Source organism: Nomia melanderi, chromosome 8, assembly GCF_051020985.1.
Source record: "Nomia melanderi isolate GNS246 chromosome 8, iyNomMela1, whole genome shotgun sequence".
NCBI classification, from domain to species: Eukaryota; Metazoa; Arthropoda; class Insecta; order Hymenoptera; family Halictidae; genus Nomia; species Nomia melanderi.
The window spans coordinates 14,694,381-14,710,451 of record NC_135006.1 but is presented as its reverse complement, the minus strand read 5'-3'; the positions used below and the strand labels follow the sequence as shown (position 1 = coordinate 14,710,451).

At 37.6% G+C, this 16,071-nt stretch overlaps 4 protein-coding genes and 1 long non-coding RNA gene across 12 annotated transcripts; 2 read left to right on the top strand and 3 right to left on the bottom strand.

Moving 5' to 3' along the window:
• Positions 1-140: 140 nt before the first annotated feature.
• On the top strand, positions 141-2,399 carry BckdhA (Branched chain keto acid dehydrogenase E1 subunit alpha). The gene is made up of 8 exons (XM_031969556.2): positions 141-441; positions 525-722; positions 814-1,009; positions 1,111-1,272; positions 1,356-1,500; positions 1,579-1,782; positions 1,858-2,121; positions 2,219-2,399. The coding sequence occupies exons 1-8, from the start codon at positions 364-366 to the stop codon at positions 2,295-2,297; spliced, it is 1,326 nt and encodes a 441-aa protein (XP_031825416.1). The 5' UTR covers positions 141-363; the 3' UTR covers positions 2,298-2,399.
• mRpL17 (mitochondrial ribosomal protein L17) lies at positions 2,338-3,360 on the bottom strand. Its single transcript, XM_031969562.2, has 3 exons — positions 2,883-3,360; positions 2,605-2,815; positions 2,338-2,534 (listed from the first exon to the last, which is right to left on the bottom strand). The coding sequence occupies exons 1-3, from the start codon at positions 3,075-3,077 to the stop codon at positions 2,401-2,403; spliced, it is 540 nt and encodes a 179-aa protein (XP_031825422.1). The 5' UTR covers positions 3,078-3,360; the 3' UTR covers positions 2,338-2,400.
• On the top strand, positions 3,361-4,524 carry LOC143174819 (uncharacterized). The gene is made up of 2 exons (XR_012999205.1): positions 3,361-3,480; positions 3,648-4,524. It is a non-coding gene; the product is annotated as an uncharacterized LOC143174819 (long non-coding RNA).
• LOC116423819 (E3 ubiquitin-protein ligase RNF34) lies at positions 3,738-6,183 on the bottom strand. The gene is made up of 6 exons (XM_076370081.1): positions 5,920-6,183; positions 5,626-5,818; positions 5,421-5,496; positions 5,079-5,310; positions 4,805-4,985; positions 3,738-4,726 (listed from the first exon to the last, which is right to left on the bottom strand). The coding sequence occupies exons 1-6, from the start codon at positions 5,965-5,967 to the stop codon at positions 4,554-4,556; spliced, it is 903 nt and encodes a 300-aa protein (XP_076226196.1). The 5' UTR covers positions 5,968-6,183; the 3' UTR covers positions 3,738-4,553.
• An 865-nt stretch (positions 6,184-7,048) lies between these two features.
• On the bottom strand, positions 7,049-15,120 carry LOC116423804 (uncharacterized). 8 transcript variants are annotated; one of them, XM_031969415.2, is made up of 5 exons: positions 14,146-15,120; positions 11,167-11,505; positions 10,116-10,452; positions 9,246-9,383; positions 7,049-9,148 (listed from the first exon to the last, which is right to left on the bottom strand). In XM_031969415.2, the coding sequence occupies exons 2-5, from the start codon at positions 11,429-11,431 to the stop codon at positions 8,998-9,000; spliced, it is 891 nt and encodes a 296-aa protein (XP_031825275.1). In that variant the 5' UTR covers positions 11,432-11,505; positions 14,146-15,120; the 3' UTR covers positions 7,049-8,997. The 8 variants fall into 8 exon arrangements, with proteins under 8 accessions (XP_031825275.1, XP_076225962.1, XP_031825277.1 ...); XM_076369847.1 differs by having other exon boundaries at positions 14,670-15,120; XM_031969417.2 differs by having other exon boundaries at positions 14,703-15,120.
• Positions 15,121-16,071: the final 951 nt, after the last annotated feature.

Here is a 16,071-nt window from a genome sequence, read left to right as displayed (position 1 = left end):
ACCGATGATCAACTTTATCAAATTTTATTTAAATCATTACGATGAATTAAATATCATTCATTTTCTTGTAACTAAATAACAGTATAAAGAAGAAAGTCTGGCACAGAATAATTCATAATTTTTAAGAATATTTATCTTTCCTACGAATAAATATGTTTATTGGCGGGAAAGTAAATTACATGTGTAAATATTTATTAGGAGCCTTTGATTACGTATTAACATATTATGCATATATACATAATTATGTACGTATTTGTGCACGTTCAATGTTTAGAAGTGTTACATAAACGTTACAAAGTGGAAATAGAAAAAAAGAATTACCAGTAATCTTGATTCTACAAAAAATTGAATAACATCGGAAAAATGTTTAGTAATGTAATGATTGATAAAGTTTTGCCAAGATTTGTAAGACAAACTCGCTTTAAACATATTTTGCAACAGGTAAATATATAAAATATATGATGTAAAACTTATATATAGCACAATGAAAAAATTTAATGATTCTTTTATTTCACTAATTTTAGACAAAACCGTGGTGTAATAATGTAAACACTAAAATTGAGATCAGTACCATGACTGATATGAAGGAACCTTCCTTCATGGGATTACAAATGAATTTTACAGATAAACTTCAATTTTTTAATAAAGAAAATTACAATGCTTTACCTATATTTAGAATTTTAAATTCATCTAAACAAATTCAATTACCTAAGGAGTATGAGGTTCAATTATTTAACGTTTATGATACATGCAAAATAATTTCAGCAATGTTTTTTTTTATTTTATTAATAATATATTTCTTTTTCATTGAAGGTAAATGAGCAAACATTGACTAAAATGTATAATACGATGCTTACTTTAAGTATAATGGACAAAATTCTGTATGAATCTCAAAGGCAAGGACGTATATCATTTTATATGACTAGTACTGGTGAAGAAGCACTTCAAATTGGTTCTGCTGCTGCTCTTACTTTAGAAGATATTGTATATGCACAATACCGTGAAGCTGGTAGGAATTTTTAATTAACAGTAAAAATAATATGATGATAATAGCAGAATAAAGTTTATTTTAACAATTTTTAAAAATTATATTTTTTTTTAATTTTATAGGTGTTTTATTGTGGCGTGGTTATTCTCTTATGGATGTTATGAATCAGTGTTATGGTAATCACAAAGATCCTGGAAAGGGAAAACAAATGTCTGTTCATTATGGATCAAAAAAATTGAACTTTGTCACTATTTCTTCACCCCTGACAACACAATTGCCTCAAGGTACTGAAATGACCAAATACTAAGTAAACTTTTTTTTAAAGAGTAAATTTTTTAATGTGTGTTTAATGCATACTGATTTTCAGCTGTAGGTACAGCTTATGCTCTTAAACAGTCTAAGACTAAAAGTTGCGTAGCATGTTACTTTGGTGAAGGAGCAGCCAGTGAAGGAGATGCTCATGCAGCCTTTAATTTTGCAGCAACCTTGGAATGTCCAGTTATTTTCATATGGTATATTTTCTTAATTTTATATTTTCGTATTAACATTGTAAATGAAGTGATTGCACAATATACATTTGATCTTTCAAGTCGAAATAATGGTTATGCCATTTCAACTCCTACTCTGGAACAATTTAAAGGTGATGGGATTGCAGCAAGAGGTCCAGCTTATGGGATTCACTCAATTCGCGTAGACGGCAATGATACTCTTGCTATGTACAATGTAATGAAAGCTGCTCGTCAATTTTGTATCGAGGAAGGAAAACCTGTTTTAATCGAAGCTATGACCTATCGGTACAAGAATATTTTATTTTGTTGTATTTTCGTAATATTCTATTATACATATACATTTTTCTATGCGAATTTTAGAGTAGGTCATCACAGTACATCTGATGATAGTACCAGATATCGTTCGGATGACGAAGTAGCTCAGTGGAATTGCAGTTTACCGATAGGAAAATTCCGCAACTATTTAGAATCCATAAACCTTTGGTGTGAAAAACAAGAACAAGAGTCACACGACTCCATAAAGAAGTCTATTTTGCATGCATTTACATGTGCAGAAAAGGAACTGAAACCTTGTTGGAAAGAATTATTCACAGATGTATACCACACAATGCCAAAACACATTAAGTATGCATCTTATTTTTGCTTAAACTCTACATTTTTACATATACTGCAGAACATCTACAATTTGTATACATTACTAATATATTCCTTTTACATTTAGAAAACAATTAAGTTCCATGGAAGACCATGTTAATGAGTTTCATGAATATTATCCATTAGAGTCTTTTAAATCAACCTAACAAGGTAAAATAATGGTAACGATTGAATTATATACATTCCTCATTTGGTACTAAAAATTTTATATTTCTTCTATTAATAGATAATAAAATTGTTGCACAATATTTATGTGTTCACATTATTTGCAATTTCTTCAAACTTTTGGGCTTCTTGTTCTAGTCTAGCTGCATCAAGTAATATATTGTGAAGCAAAACAGATTTATATGGATTATGTTGCTCTACGCTAGGATATATATTGCCTAGAAACAGTTATTTCCGTTAATACTTCTATAAATCTATATAAATGCATGGACTTCTTTGAAAACATACCTTTCAACTCTAAAACAGCTCGCTTGTATTGTTCTCCAGGGTATATAGTCGGTGCTTTATGAAGTTTTGTATAAGCAGTTGTATAGTTTTGATATCTTGGTACGAGTACCTTGAAAAGTTTATGGACTAGCTGTTTTTCTAATATCCAAAAGTCAGCAAGTTCCATTGTTTCTTTATGTTCAGGTCCATGACGTAATGCTTCCGATATTAACTATAAAAGATGAATATTGTGAAACACGTTTAAATGAAAAATATCAAACAATTTCTGAGATACGAACTCGCTCAGTGTAACCTCTCGTCTCGTCCGCTCTCGGATAGTTCAACTCGAGTCTCTCGTATTTAATTAAAGCGGTTAACGTTTTCTGAAGTTTGGCTATTCTTCCTGCAGGACCCTGTAGATTTCGAAATTTGCGTCTTGGTTTAACATTGTATCTTAACCTAGAGACCAAGTTCTCAACATTTGCTTGATTCATTCTCGTTAATTTTTGGTGTACACGTTTTTCATTATTTGCGAAATTCAACCAGCCTTGCTGTATAAACTGTTAATTGTATATATTCATAATAGCTCACTATTACAAAATTTCATGAAAGGTTAGAAAGTTTTTTCACCCGTGCTACCGATACAGACGAGGTATAGGATAGATAGTGCAAGCTTATGGGACTCGGTGTCACGTGATCTGAATTACCGATTGTGTGAAAAATCTGAATTTTTGCTCTGCCCTCTACGCCTACAGAACGGTCAATAAGAAAACTACAAGCAAAATGATCGAAGTTGATGTCATTTAAAACTATAATATTTCTGATTCTCATTTCTATCATTTCTAGCGCTGCCATGTAAAGTTAGCCTTAGTCGATATGACAAATGACATAAAAATGGTAAGTGTATTCCTTGAGAGCATGTGACAAAATTTTACATTGCATGTAATGTGTATCCTTTATATCCGTCTGTGATACCGAATACACTGTTTCTTTCATAACGTCGCTCTTGAATACCTCTTTAACGTCTCGTTTCTATTTTTACCATCTCACGATCTATTCAACAGGTATTCATTATTCATAAGTATCTCGTTGAAATTTTCGAATGTTGTGAAATCAAAAAAGTGGTTTTTAAAAGATTTTTAATTAATAGTAGATAATTATAGATATAGAATTTTATTAAATTTTATCATTTGAATGATACGTTTATAAATTTTACAAATTTTAACATGTTCAGAGTAAAATACGTTTAACCAGAAGACGGTGTTCTTGGTAAGTTTGATATGTTTATTTTTCGGCCTAAAGCCATGTGGTGATCACTATATATTTTTTCAGAAATAGTGAATTTCTGACGTAGTAAGCTTATGTGTATACTACTTCGTATTTCAGTACTGTTTATTTGTCATTCTTAATATATATATATATATATATATTATAACAAACCATCATCACAATAATATTCAGGTTTGAATATTTTGTACAGTGTGGTAAGGTCAGCACAGTAAAAATTATTCACGTTTATATTTAATATAAAGATCAAATGTGGAAAACTGTTTTGATAAAAAAATTTTTAATTACTACATACAAATACAAAAATTGTTGAGTACTTTTGATAACTGAATATTACTAAGATTACCACTTCTACATATACCACTGACATATAAATTATGTATTATACAACTAGCTTACCCACTTATTCATTAAATTGCAACATTTTTGTATCCAATTCCTTCTCTCACATGTTGCATTTCCCATATTTTTGTATTGTTTAAGACACAGTTATTGCACTTACGGGAAATACTAGTGTCATAAATTTCTCTGGCCAATTAGTACGTATACTTAAGTAGTAATAACAAAAGTGGAGTATTATGTATTTGTAAATTATAAACTTGCGATTAATGTGTCAAAAAATATATGTAAAAAAAATTACAAAAACTTGAAAAATGTTCTTTTTCTAACTATTTTCTTTCCTGTTAAGCTTTAAAGATTCTTATCACCCGTACCACATACTGTTTACATATAGGACATTCAGACATTTGCTTGCCACAGTTGAGGCAACAAACCATATGACCACATTCTAAAATCACGCACTCAATTGGTTCATCCCAGCAAATTTTGCAAAGATTTTCATCAACTGTTTCCGTATCTGTTAATAGGATGTGAAATTAAGTTTTCATGTAACAAACAGGATCAAAGGAATGTGTTTTATATAAAGTAATCTTACTTGTTTTCGACTGTTTGTACTCTTGCCATAATCTCCAGGCTTTATCTAATAATTCATACCTCTCTGTACAACCTTTGTAGTCCACCCGATTCGTACTTAACAAAGTTTTCAATTGCTTCACACTTAAACATCCCAATTCTGATAATGTGTTTATATCAGATAGATTGATTCCATCTGACCACTATACAAAAAGAAGAAGCAAAAACAATTTTATGGAAAACATAGTAATACAATAAATTAAACGAACTAACACAATAGACTTAATTATACATACTGTGGAAACTTTGTTACTTGTATCAGAACATTGAGAATCTGTAATCACTGGTGTTTCACTTTCTGTCAAAATGACAGGTGTCCTACTTTCATCTGTACCAACAGCTGTTCCTGAAATTTCTGCCCCTGCATCACAATCGACATTTGTATTATCTGTTTTATGTTTCTGTTCACAAGATCCATTGGTACGTTCATTGTCTGGGTCTGTCACTTGATTCAAAGCAGGACTATTGCTAAAATTACATCAGAATAGAATGACAACTATACTACACAATAAAATGACAATAATATCGATAAACCTCTACATATATTCAATATCATCATATTCAAAAACATCACGTACACGTTATGCTTCCATGTTGGACATTTGTTAGTCCCATTAGCGAACACCATCAACAGTTCTATCAGATCTTCCTTCTCTAAAAATAAAAACTATGTATCAAACAAAAGACGTTAATTGGAAAATAAATATCATACTTTATACAAAAAAAAAAAAAAGAAAAACAATAAAACTACATATAAAACACTGACTGTTCATTGCTACTCACCAATACACCCTTTACTAGATATCTTTTTTGCCAGTAAGTATCTGTTTAAGTCTCTACAGCGCAGTTGTACAATTTGACTTCGTATCAATGGTCTTCGCGACAGAAGACTGCAGCTGTCGCAACTTAAAATTCTGTCCAATCGTTTGATCACACATTCGGCGCAGAAGTACTTTAAACATTCGTTACATTGTTTCTGAAAAAAAGTCGCGAAATCGGAACAAAAGGATACGTCTGTCGGAGGTTTTTTTCATGGATTTATCGTTAAAAAAAAATACGTAGCCGAGCAGTTCTTACCTTGCGTGTAAAGAAACTGAACTTCGCGTTACATGCTTCACAAGCCATGCCGTCTCCGAATAATAATATGATAATGTATACACGCGCATACGCTTTTCGCGAAATATAACATAAAATCGGAAGATTAGGTCAGTGAAGCCAGATCAATACTTTTTCCCCACTCTACTTTATCTTCGATACCACTCTACCTCTCCCGCAGCGAATTTCCCCATTATCCCCACTGTCACTGTCAGATTAGTCACGTGACTGATGGTAGGACTACGGCGTGGCATCTCGGCGTCACCATCGGCGCTATAGGACGAGCGAGAAGTCATCGTCTGGCTTCGCTCCTCCGAAACTCAGCTAGAGATGGCGCGATTTAACAATTAATTTTTAATTATTAAAGAGGAAAACTTAAATTAAAATATCCTCTCTCTTACCGGAAAATGTTCAAATATTTCCAATGAAAAGAGTGTAAATGATTTAATATAATATTTCTTCCATTTCGTGTCTTTTTCTCTATTAACTCGACGAGAAATCACACGTCGAGGAACAAAGCTATTTCGTTCGAATATTTTTCAAATTGATGCGTTGCACGAAATTTAATATTAACAGTTAGTTAATAACTACAACCTTTTTCATTATCTTCGATTGAACTTATTTAACTGATTTCATCGAGAACTTCGTTTTATAAAAGCGAGAAAGATAATTCCAGTTATTTGCAGTTTATCGAATTAACCCTCTATAGGCTCGTGTGACTTTGAAGTCACACATCGATATATCGAGTTGAACTGACGTATTTAATTTTTCATTGCAAAACGACAAACGACATTAAATAATTAACCAACTTAAACTGTTCTACACAAAATATATTCGTTTCAATAAAACTGCTGAAACCATTGAATACCATTGTTAACTTGTGTTCATACGTTGATATTTATTAATTTCATACTGCATAAATTTTGTTATAATCACGAAACAAAATTCGGCCCATAGAGGGTTAAAGAAAAAAATGAGCAAAATAAAAGGCAATGCCAACTGTTAAATATGAAATTTTATAGTTACACTGTACGAATTATTTAAATCATTATTATATTATTTTACTGTACGAATTACTTAAATCATTCGATTGAATCGCACGTACTTCCTATTTGTTCGTCCACCTTTTCACAGTTTTATTCCTCCATTATTTTACATATTGTACATGTTTAACATATGTATGGTACGCGTAAGTAATTGATTTAGTAATTAAATACGTATTGTAAAAAATTCTGTGCATTTGCGCCAGTCGTGCGATAGACTCTCGAAGCGCAACGGTTCGAGACGCAACTCTGCGAACCGGAAGTCAGCCGAGGGGGCTAAAAGGATTCGTGAAAAATATGCGTGTCTTATTATTAATATGAGTATCCTATTGTTGTTACACGAAAAAAATGATCCGGCTAGGAATACGCGTGTCTCATCGCGGTACTGTCATATTTGCTAGGTAATATAATACACTCGTGTAATAAATCTATGTGAAGATTGATCGTCCGCCAATCGAACGGCGATATTAATGTAATTAACCCTTCGCGTTCCAGAAGTTTTTTAATATTCAATATTTTCTAACGACAGACGACATTTTCTTAGACTGAATCAAGAAATCTCGCGTGCATCGATTTTCTTTCAATGTTTCGTACGTTGATTATACAAAGTTTAACGCCAGATTTACGGAACCCGTCAATTTGATTGCATTTTTTAATTATTCATTTAGTAATAGTCTGGTTCTGAAGTTATTCTCTCGATTTATATAGACGAACCCGTAGTTTTCTAGAAACAATAAAGTTTAGAATAAACGTCCGTAAATCTAGTGTTAACATCAACACGTTAAATGCCGCGGGGGTCACCGGAGACCCCAACCAAATTAAATTACTATAGTTCGCTCAATGAAACGACGATTATTAAACATTTCCATATTACAAATACTGCTACCTAATTTCGTGACGTTCAACTAGAACGTGCGATAATAATAATGCAATTCAATGAAACGATTCGATATCATGTTTTTTCCATTCTGTGTAATTTGCTTTATATAATCGCGCGGCGTTCAACGTGTTGAATATCAAAGTTTACAGTTCTGTCGAATCTAGTGACCTAGAGGCGCCTCTGGAGCGCGAAGGGTCAACGTGTCACGGTTAAAGGGTATTTCTTCTTATTATTGTTGTAGAATAAATTACTAGAAAATAATATGGCGAAACAGGGGCGGAGAGGGAGGGAGTGGAGACAGCGGCTCACGTACTCGCGCGTAACATTGAGCAACTTAGGTCAATAAAACATGGTAGATACACTAGACTACGTAAACATATAAATACCTACGTACACTGCCAGCCAAAAGTATTCGAGTATTGTATGATAAGCTAACGACCTTCCGAACTGTTGTAACTTTTTCGAGGAAATCGCACATGGTTCGAGGGGTCATTGCAAAGGGCAAACTTCAGTCTACGAAACTGAGTACGAAGAAAAACGATTCCCTGCGTTCGCAGATGTGAATTAGAAAAATTGTTTGAAAACTCAAAAGTTCTCTACCAAAAATACCCAACACTTTCCGATGGAACGTAGTTAACATTTCTTGAAACTGGCTTCACGAGAAATCGTATACAAATTAGAAAGATGTTTTATTTGAATATTTCACATGTTAATGCATCACGCGAGATTTAAATATTATACTCCATAATTTTTGGGGTGCAAAGGGTTAACACGTTTACGGCGTGTACCACCGGTGGCTCACAGTAAGATATTAGCGTGTACCATTGACGGCTCATTAGACGGTGTGTAGCGTGAAATATGTCGTCAAATGGTTTGGTAATTAGAGAACATTGCCATATAGTTGAGAATTAATTGACTCATCGATCATTAGAATATTTTCATTAATTTTGAGAATTCGCTCGCCAAATGACTTTCACGAGACAATTGAAAGGAATCGTTAACTTTTCAATAGGTGTCTAAATATTTACTGGCAGTGTACACGATGTGCGTACGGATTTGGTCTCTGAAACAGGACTAACGCACTTGCATCGTTTCCCCGTTTTACCATGGAATGTAAGAAGCTCGAGTGTGACGCGCTCACATTGCCGTGTGTAACATGCGTTTCGTGTACAATTGAATTTTCTCCTGCGATTGTTTCATCGACTCGATCGGGGAGACGTATTCCTCTTTGCTGTCCTGGTCCACCTCGTTCCTTTCGGTGTCGGTATTCTCATGAAGCGATCCTTTCCTACAAAGAAAGAAAGAAAAACATGTAGAATAAATGATACGTTCAGTCGTGAATCGAGGTTCTCACAATGATCATTTATCAGACCACGTCTGCTTACGTGTATCTGTTCTCCGACGAACGGAACAGTGACTTTGGGCAGTCTTTGAAATAGGGCCAGCATTCCCCGTGAAACTTCCCCCTGTTCTCTGCCTCCACGTAGTCCGTTAGAATATTCGCGAACGGTGATTTGCTTGCACTGAAAGTAAACGTTTTTCGAACATACGAATTGTCTAGACGCGATAAATTCTTTTCGCGACGTATGGATTTACCGAGAAGAGATCCTTCGAAAATTCAACCCTTAACGGACAATCTCGCGGAATCGAGAAACGGATTAATCCGCGTTAACCCCTTAACTTGCACGCTCGAGTTAATTCGAGCGCGCTAAACAGGCCAAACGGTGAAAATAACAATGGCAGTCAAACATTCACTTGGCAGTCAAAGCGTTAAGGGGATGAAGTGTCAAAGTTTGTATGGAAATTATTTGATGACTGTTAACTTGAAACTTGGACGCTATAAAACAAGAACGAAGGGAAAAGAGGAAAGGCAAGAAAAAGTAGACTAAGTATCACTGATACCAATTAACCCTTTTCACTCCGAAGTTCTTCACTAGAAATATTTCAACATTTTCTGACGAGATGAAGACGATATTTCAAAACCAACTCGACGAGAAGTTCACGCGAATTGACGGACAAAGCTATTTTACGTGAATATTTCTCGGATTGATGCATTATATGAATAATATTAAATATCAAGCTTTACAGCTTCACTGTAGGAAATCAAGTTAAGCTAAATTGCATAATAATTGACAATATCGCAGCGATTGTTTCGGAAGAATAGAGACGATAAGTTCTTTCGCCTTTCTTGTGAGATAGAAGAACATTGCACAGGTTATAGTTCAGCGTTGCTTAATTAACATGGAGAATCTTACGTGAAGAAAAGCTTGAGCATCTCGCCGATCAAGCCGAAGTTGCTCAGGGGATGTCCCTGAATCTCGCAGATCGCTCTCAGCAGGCACGCCTTCCCGTTCAGGCCAAAGTTCGCGATCATGTCCTCCGCGGTGCTGTACAGAAGAGCCCTTTCACCGCCGTAAAATGCGTTTTTCGGTAAATCTGTGATGGCTTCTCTTTTGCTGAGTCCACGCTTCACGAATGCCGCGATGAATTCCGCCGTGGTTGAACCTTGCTCCCTCGCGGTGGCGTCGAACGCGGACGGCAGGACGCCGTAAGGGTTCTCGTTGTCGGTCAAGCCGAGCTTGTCGAAATCGACTGAACACCGAGACGAGACAATAGAGACCAATGAACTTAATATTAAATAAAAATAGAAACCGATGAACTTAATGATATCAAATAAAAATAGGAACCAATGAACATAATATTAAAATAGAAACCGATGAACTTAATGATATCAAACGAAAATAGAAACCAATGAACAATGATATTAAATAGAAATAGAAACCGATGAACTTAATGATATCAAATAAAAATAGAAACCAATGAACAATAATATTAAATAGAAATAGAAACCGACGAACTTAATGATATCAAATGAAAATGGAAACCAAGGATCACTGATATTAAAGAAAAATAGGAACCAATGAACATAATATTAAATAAAAATAGGAACCAACGAACTTAATGATACCAAATAAAAATAGAAACCAACGAACAATGATATCAAACAAAAATAAACCAATAGAAGAGCACTGAAACGAATGCACCAAGTATCTACGTAAGAATCTATCCAGTTCTCTCAAACCAATTTATCCAGCTAAGCGATAAATATTTCAAAACTTCCCTACATTACATACAAAGTATCACGAAACGGTAACACTTGGCAAGACGAATGCGCAAGGAATGGAACTCGGTTAAACGATAATCATTACTAGTATAAATATATATTTCATACTACGGGCATTTCGTTTCCTGAGATCGTCCGGCATTCAACGCGGTACTCGCGCATGCCCGGCGTCGTTTACTCACTGGTAAAAGGAAGACTGATGGTCATATTGCTGAGGAAACCATAGGGCGGGTACCGAACGAATGGCAGTGCCAGCGTCGGAGTGATGGTCATTATCGTGCCCGGCGGTAAAGCGATCCGACCGTCGTTAGTTACCCAAAAGAATCTCTTCTGCCGATGATGCGAGTATCTCGGGTACGAGTGCCCGTCGACGCCGCTCTCGACGTTCGACGATTTCAAGAACAGGATCAGCCCCAGCAACGCCACCATGCTCTTCTTCTTCTCCATGTTTCCTCCTCGGCGAAGATCTCGAAGGGTAGATATTCAGTTAACCGTCAATCGAAAGACGACACGCAGGATCCCTGCAACGGCGAAATTTCCACATTTAACGTCGCAGCGTCGTTGACTTTAATATTCAACGCGTCGACTGCCACGGTAACCTTCAGAGTTCCATGTATCCTTTTGTAACAAAGATAAAGAGGAACTCTCACTTATTCGATACCGCAACGCTTCCGTTACACTGTCCAATAATTCACGCTATGAAATATTTCCCGACATTAGTTGTCCGACAAATTGTAACTATTGTCAGTAATCCGAAAGCTCCGATCGGCGACCGACGTGGCAGTCAACGTGTTAACACTGGATACTCCATCTCCTGTATCTCGAAGCCCTAATTATCAAGAAATCAACACTGACTTCTATAACCGATCGAATATACAATAGATATCTCTAAACGTCGTGTCAGAGATCGGCATGATCAAAGAATTTTGTTACGCGCGTTTCATTGAACAGTTGCTCGACGCTGCATTCAATCCTTTCAAAATTATCGGAACGACAGTCGCTCCTCCGACTTCCGGAGAAACCGATCACTAACGAACCGAACTGCAATCGTAATGTCGATGCACTGTTAGAGGAACGAGGAAAAAGCGACTAGTCCCAGCGTGACAGGAACTCGGTTCGGTTCGGTCCGAAGTTTTCGAATGGCGATGACACGACGACGGTCCGAAGTTTTCGATGACCGAACTCACGGCGGTGGTTGTGAATCGTGAATAATCACGAGTCGGTGGATAAGACGAATGTCAAGATCGGCAGCGTCGTTTTTCGTTTCCCGCGGTGAGGTTCGATCGGGCACGTTCGATCGTTGATGAAAACGATCTGACGGGAACGCGAAGGTGGGTCACAGACGGCGTAACGCGGAATACAAATTTCGGCCGCTACGTACGGCGTAACAGCCGGCGTAAAAGTCTTACTGTTATTCGTCGCTCGATCGACGTCGACGTTCGTGCATTGAAATCGGAATCGAACGAGACCCGCCTGATCAATTGGATCCCGAATAGCAATCAAGCACACGATTTGCGTACGCTTTCCGTCGGAACCGTTAGTTTACGGCCTCGCCAGAAAAACGGGTCGCGAATAAACGATCGCGCGATATGTGTACCTTTGTTACCAGCTTTCCCTGATTTCGGTCAGTAACTGTTTTTTTTTTTTACTTCACCCATTTCCTCGTTCACGACACGCTCTCCGATCCCTGTCCCTCGTTTTCTATTTCCATTTCGACGCTCGCACCACTTTTCTCTCCGTTTACTCGTGCGAATACTTTTGCTTTAACACATCGGACGCCGGATAAATTTCAGATAATAAAAACGCGAGCGTCGGTGATTATATTGGTACATTTTTAAACGTCGATTAAACCAACGTTTCTGACTTACGGAGGAGAACGAGGAATTCGAATTTGTAAATTTTACTTTCGATTTGTGCTACACGTATCTAAAATGTTACGTAGGATTAGCAATTAAATCTAGTTTTATGGGACGAGCCAATTTCTTATCGAATTTTATAAACATCATTTGGTAAACGAGTCGATTTCGATTGATTCAATTAGGCGATTATGGTTCCTAATGATATTTGTTTTAATACTAGTTCCACGGGACGAGCCAATTTCTTATCGAATTTTATAAACATCATTTGGTAAATTTTTTCAGTCGATTTCGATTGATTCAATTACGCGATTATGGTTCCTAATATTTTTCAACATCCGATTTTCTAGATAAACGGTGAACATCAATCTTTCCGGGAACAATACAATGAACTACGATAGATCTGTATGTACTTTGATAATTAATACGTTGCGTACCGGCTAATTTTCAGGAAACTGAACTGTTACGGCAATTTTCACTAAGATCAACTTACATCACTATACATAGAAAAACTCGGATATATTGTTACGTAATATATTTCAAATAGTCAATTCGAATTAAATTTTATATTTCTTCAATACTGCGTTAATCAGCGAAGTCGCATAGCTAAGTGTCTACATAAAAACGAGATTTCTCGTTACCGGTACGCGATACGTTAAACATCGTCGCGTTCGATCGAGAGTCTCCAACAACGGATCGAAGGTAACTCGCGAACCTCCTCAAAAGATGTTCGCGCGGTGACTCCGGAAAGATGGGGCCTCGAAGCATCGGTTCGGTGATAAACGATTCAGCGACACGGCGGCGCGCAGACGATCCGCAGATTCGCCTCCCTGTTCGCGGGTTTAAAAAACTATTAACGGTAAAGAGAATTTCCGATAGGACATCTGAAAATGATGCTCCTTAAAAGGTGCCTCGTAACAGATAGAGCTTTGAAATCGATGGTGTTGGGGCTGCCGGCCCGAATACCGTAAGACCCGAACAAGCTCGAGTACCGATACGGGATTCGACTTCAAAAACCAGTCGCGAGTACAACTTGTTTTTGCGTCACGAGGAAATATTAACTTGCAGAAAATCCGAGTACGCGTAAAAATCGGCGATTCTGCTCGCGGTTGGATCTATCGCCTCTATTTTCCGTCGAGCCACGTACAGGCCGCGACGAGGCGACCGAGAATCCTCTGTCGGGCAACGCGTAATATCGTACGCTAGCACCGTAGATAAACCGGGCCATCGACGTAACGAACGTCGAAACGATAACGAACCGATCGTCGGACGGCGAGACGATCGGGAAATCGGCGAAAAGAATACCTTCGGGCTCTCCTGTAAACAGCGTTGTTTGTTTCGCAGAAATGTTACCGGCAGAGAACGGTCGTTGTACTATAACTGGGCTAATTTTGATGCACGCTGATTAACAGGGCTACGGCATAATTGCGCCCACTGTAGTTTCTTTGCTGTAAGAAAATGCAACAGGAATCCAACTGTTCTTTGTTCCCGGCTAATCTCCTCGCGGCGATAGAGGCTCGCGGCTATAATTTTCCTCCTGTTCTTTTTTCGGACGAGTTCCAACCGATTTCCGGCTGCGATTCCGATCTGCCGAGTTCACGGCCGTTGCGTCTCGCGGAACTATCCGTTTAACGCGACGTCACGCTCGGAATGCAACGCGCCGTGCGATATGATATAATATTCCTGGCAAACGGGGAAAGAATGAATGAATACGCGCAATCGATACGAGTCGGACGTAATTCGAGCTTCGGCATTCGTGCGTGCTTGCGTGCGTGCGTGCGAGCTGCAACGTTTGCAACCGTCACTGTCGCTGTTAGTGCCGCTGTTACCGCCTCTCCTGTTACTGTTACTGTTACTGTTACTGTTACTGTTCGGCGTTACTGGAATTGTTACTGTCACTATCACTGCCACTGTCACCGTCACCAGCAACGGCGTGTTGCTGCTCGTCCCGCGTTACACCTTGCCGTGGCTCGCGATCGAGTATCGCTAACGCCTGACTCTCGGTCTCGGACTGACCGGGTCGTCTGCTCGACGCAACGTTTCTTGTTTCACGTGCCACCTTATCCACCATTACGATACGGTTACGTTACGTTACGTTACGTTGTTTCCCACTTGCCTCGATCTTACAAGACTGTCGATCTCCTTCGGATTTTCGTGGGCACCGTCGAAAACCGATCGCTCGTCGCACAGGGTACCTTAACCCTTAGCTGTCCTATGTCCAGTCGGACTCGACGTTCTATTTTATTGCGACCTCTACCTGTTTTAACCCTTTGCGGACGAATGCCGACATTTCGACGAGACGGAATTTTCGTATTTGGAAGACTGAGTCGTTGATAAATGATTTAATTGCTCGAATAGAAAGAGATCGGCACGTAGTTTACTACTTTTCTGTTGGTAAAGTAATTGATGTGTAATTTAGCTTCATCTGTTGAGGGTCTTGTATATTTCAGAGAATCTTCGTCTGCAAAGGGTTAACAATTTTTTTTATATTTGTAGTATCACAATTGTACCATTTAAAGGTAACATTGTAATGACTCCCAAATATTGTTGAATGAATAAATAGAGCGTCGTATTAAGCTGTAATTGAACTAACATCGACGTGAACCTGAAAGTGAGGAACCAAGACTTCTTCCGGTGCCCTCGCGTTTCCGGTAGGTCCGTCTTCAACCGTAATCGAACCACGATGTGACTTTGAGTCACGTTTGAACAGTTTACTTAAATTTTTTGACTTCATACTGCATTTCCAACAGTTTTTTTGGGGCGTTCAAAATTTGGGCTCTATAAACAAAAACAACATTTTAACCCTTTGCACTCGGGAGGTGACTCTCAGTCGCCACACGATTTCCTACAGTGAAGCTATAAAGTTTTATATTTAATATTACACTTCATACAATGCATCAATCTGAGAAATATTCACGTGAAACAGATTTGTCCGTCAATTCTCGTGAACTCGTCAAGTTGGTTTTAAAATATCGTCTTCATCTCGTCAGAAAATGTTGAAATATTTCCAGTGAAAAACTTCGGAGTGCAATGGGCTAAAATGTTGCTTTTACTCTCATAAGTGATCGAGAGTCACATCGCGGTACGGGTATAAATCAATTGGTACTAGGGTTAACGACTACTAGGTCAAAATGATCGGTTTCAGATCTTTCGGAGAAAATATAAGGGACTGTTGTGTAGGGTTAAAAGTCGAATTCGTTTCGATAGTATTTCCGTGGAATGTGATTTCCA

Coding starts and splice junctions, on each gene's coding strand:
- BckdhA (XM_031969556.2), top strand. CDS start 364: ATGTTTAGTAATGTAATGATTGATAAAGTTTTGCCAAGATTTGTAAGA. Junction 1,501..1,578: donor TGTCCAGTTATTTTCATATG/GTATATTTTCTT, acceptor TGATCTTTCAAG/TCGAAATAATGGTTATGCCA. Junction 2,122..2,218: donor ACAATGCCAAAACACATTAA/GTATGCATCTTA, acceptor TTTTACATTTAG/AAAACAATTAAGTTCCATGG.
- mRpL17 (XM_031969562.2), bottom strand. CDS start 3,077: ATGAATCAAGCAAATGTTGAGAACTTGGTCTCTAGGTTAAGATACAAT. Junction 2,816..2,882: donor CGAGAGGTTACACTGAGCGA/GTTCGTATCTCA, acceptor CATCTTTTATAG/TTAATATCGGAAGCATTACG. Junction 2,535..2,604: donor AGCTGTTTTAGAGTTGAAAG/GTATGTTTTCAA, acceptor AACTGTTTCTAG/GCAATATATATCCTAGCGTA.
- LOC116423819 (XM_076370081.1), bottom strand. CDS start 5,967: ATGGCTTGTGAAGCATGTAACGCGAAGTTCAGTTTCTTTACACGCAAG. Junction 5,311..5,420: donor CCAACATGGAAGCATAACGT/GTACGTGATGTT, acceptor ATGTAATTTTAG/CAATAGTCCTGCTTTGAATC. Junction 4,986..5,078: donor CAAGTAACAAAGTTTCCACA/GTATGTATAATT, acceptor CTTTTTGTATAG/TGGTCAGATGGAATCAATCT.
- LOC116423804 (XM_031969415.2), bottom strand. CDS start 11,431: ATGGAGAAGAAGAAGAGCATGGTGGCGTTGCTGGGGCTGATCCTGTTC. Junction 10,453..11,166: donor CATCAGTCTTCCTTTTACCA/GTGAGTAAACGA, acceptor CTCGGTGTTCAG/TCGATTTCGACAAGCTCGGC. Junction 9,149..9,245: donor TCGTCGGAGAACAGATACAC/GTAAGCAGACGT, acceptor CTTTCTTTGTAG/GAAAGGATCGCTTCATGAGA.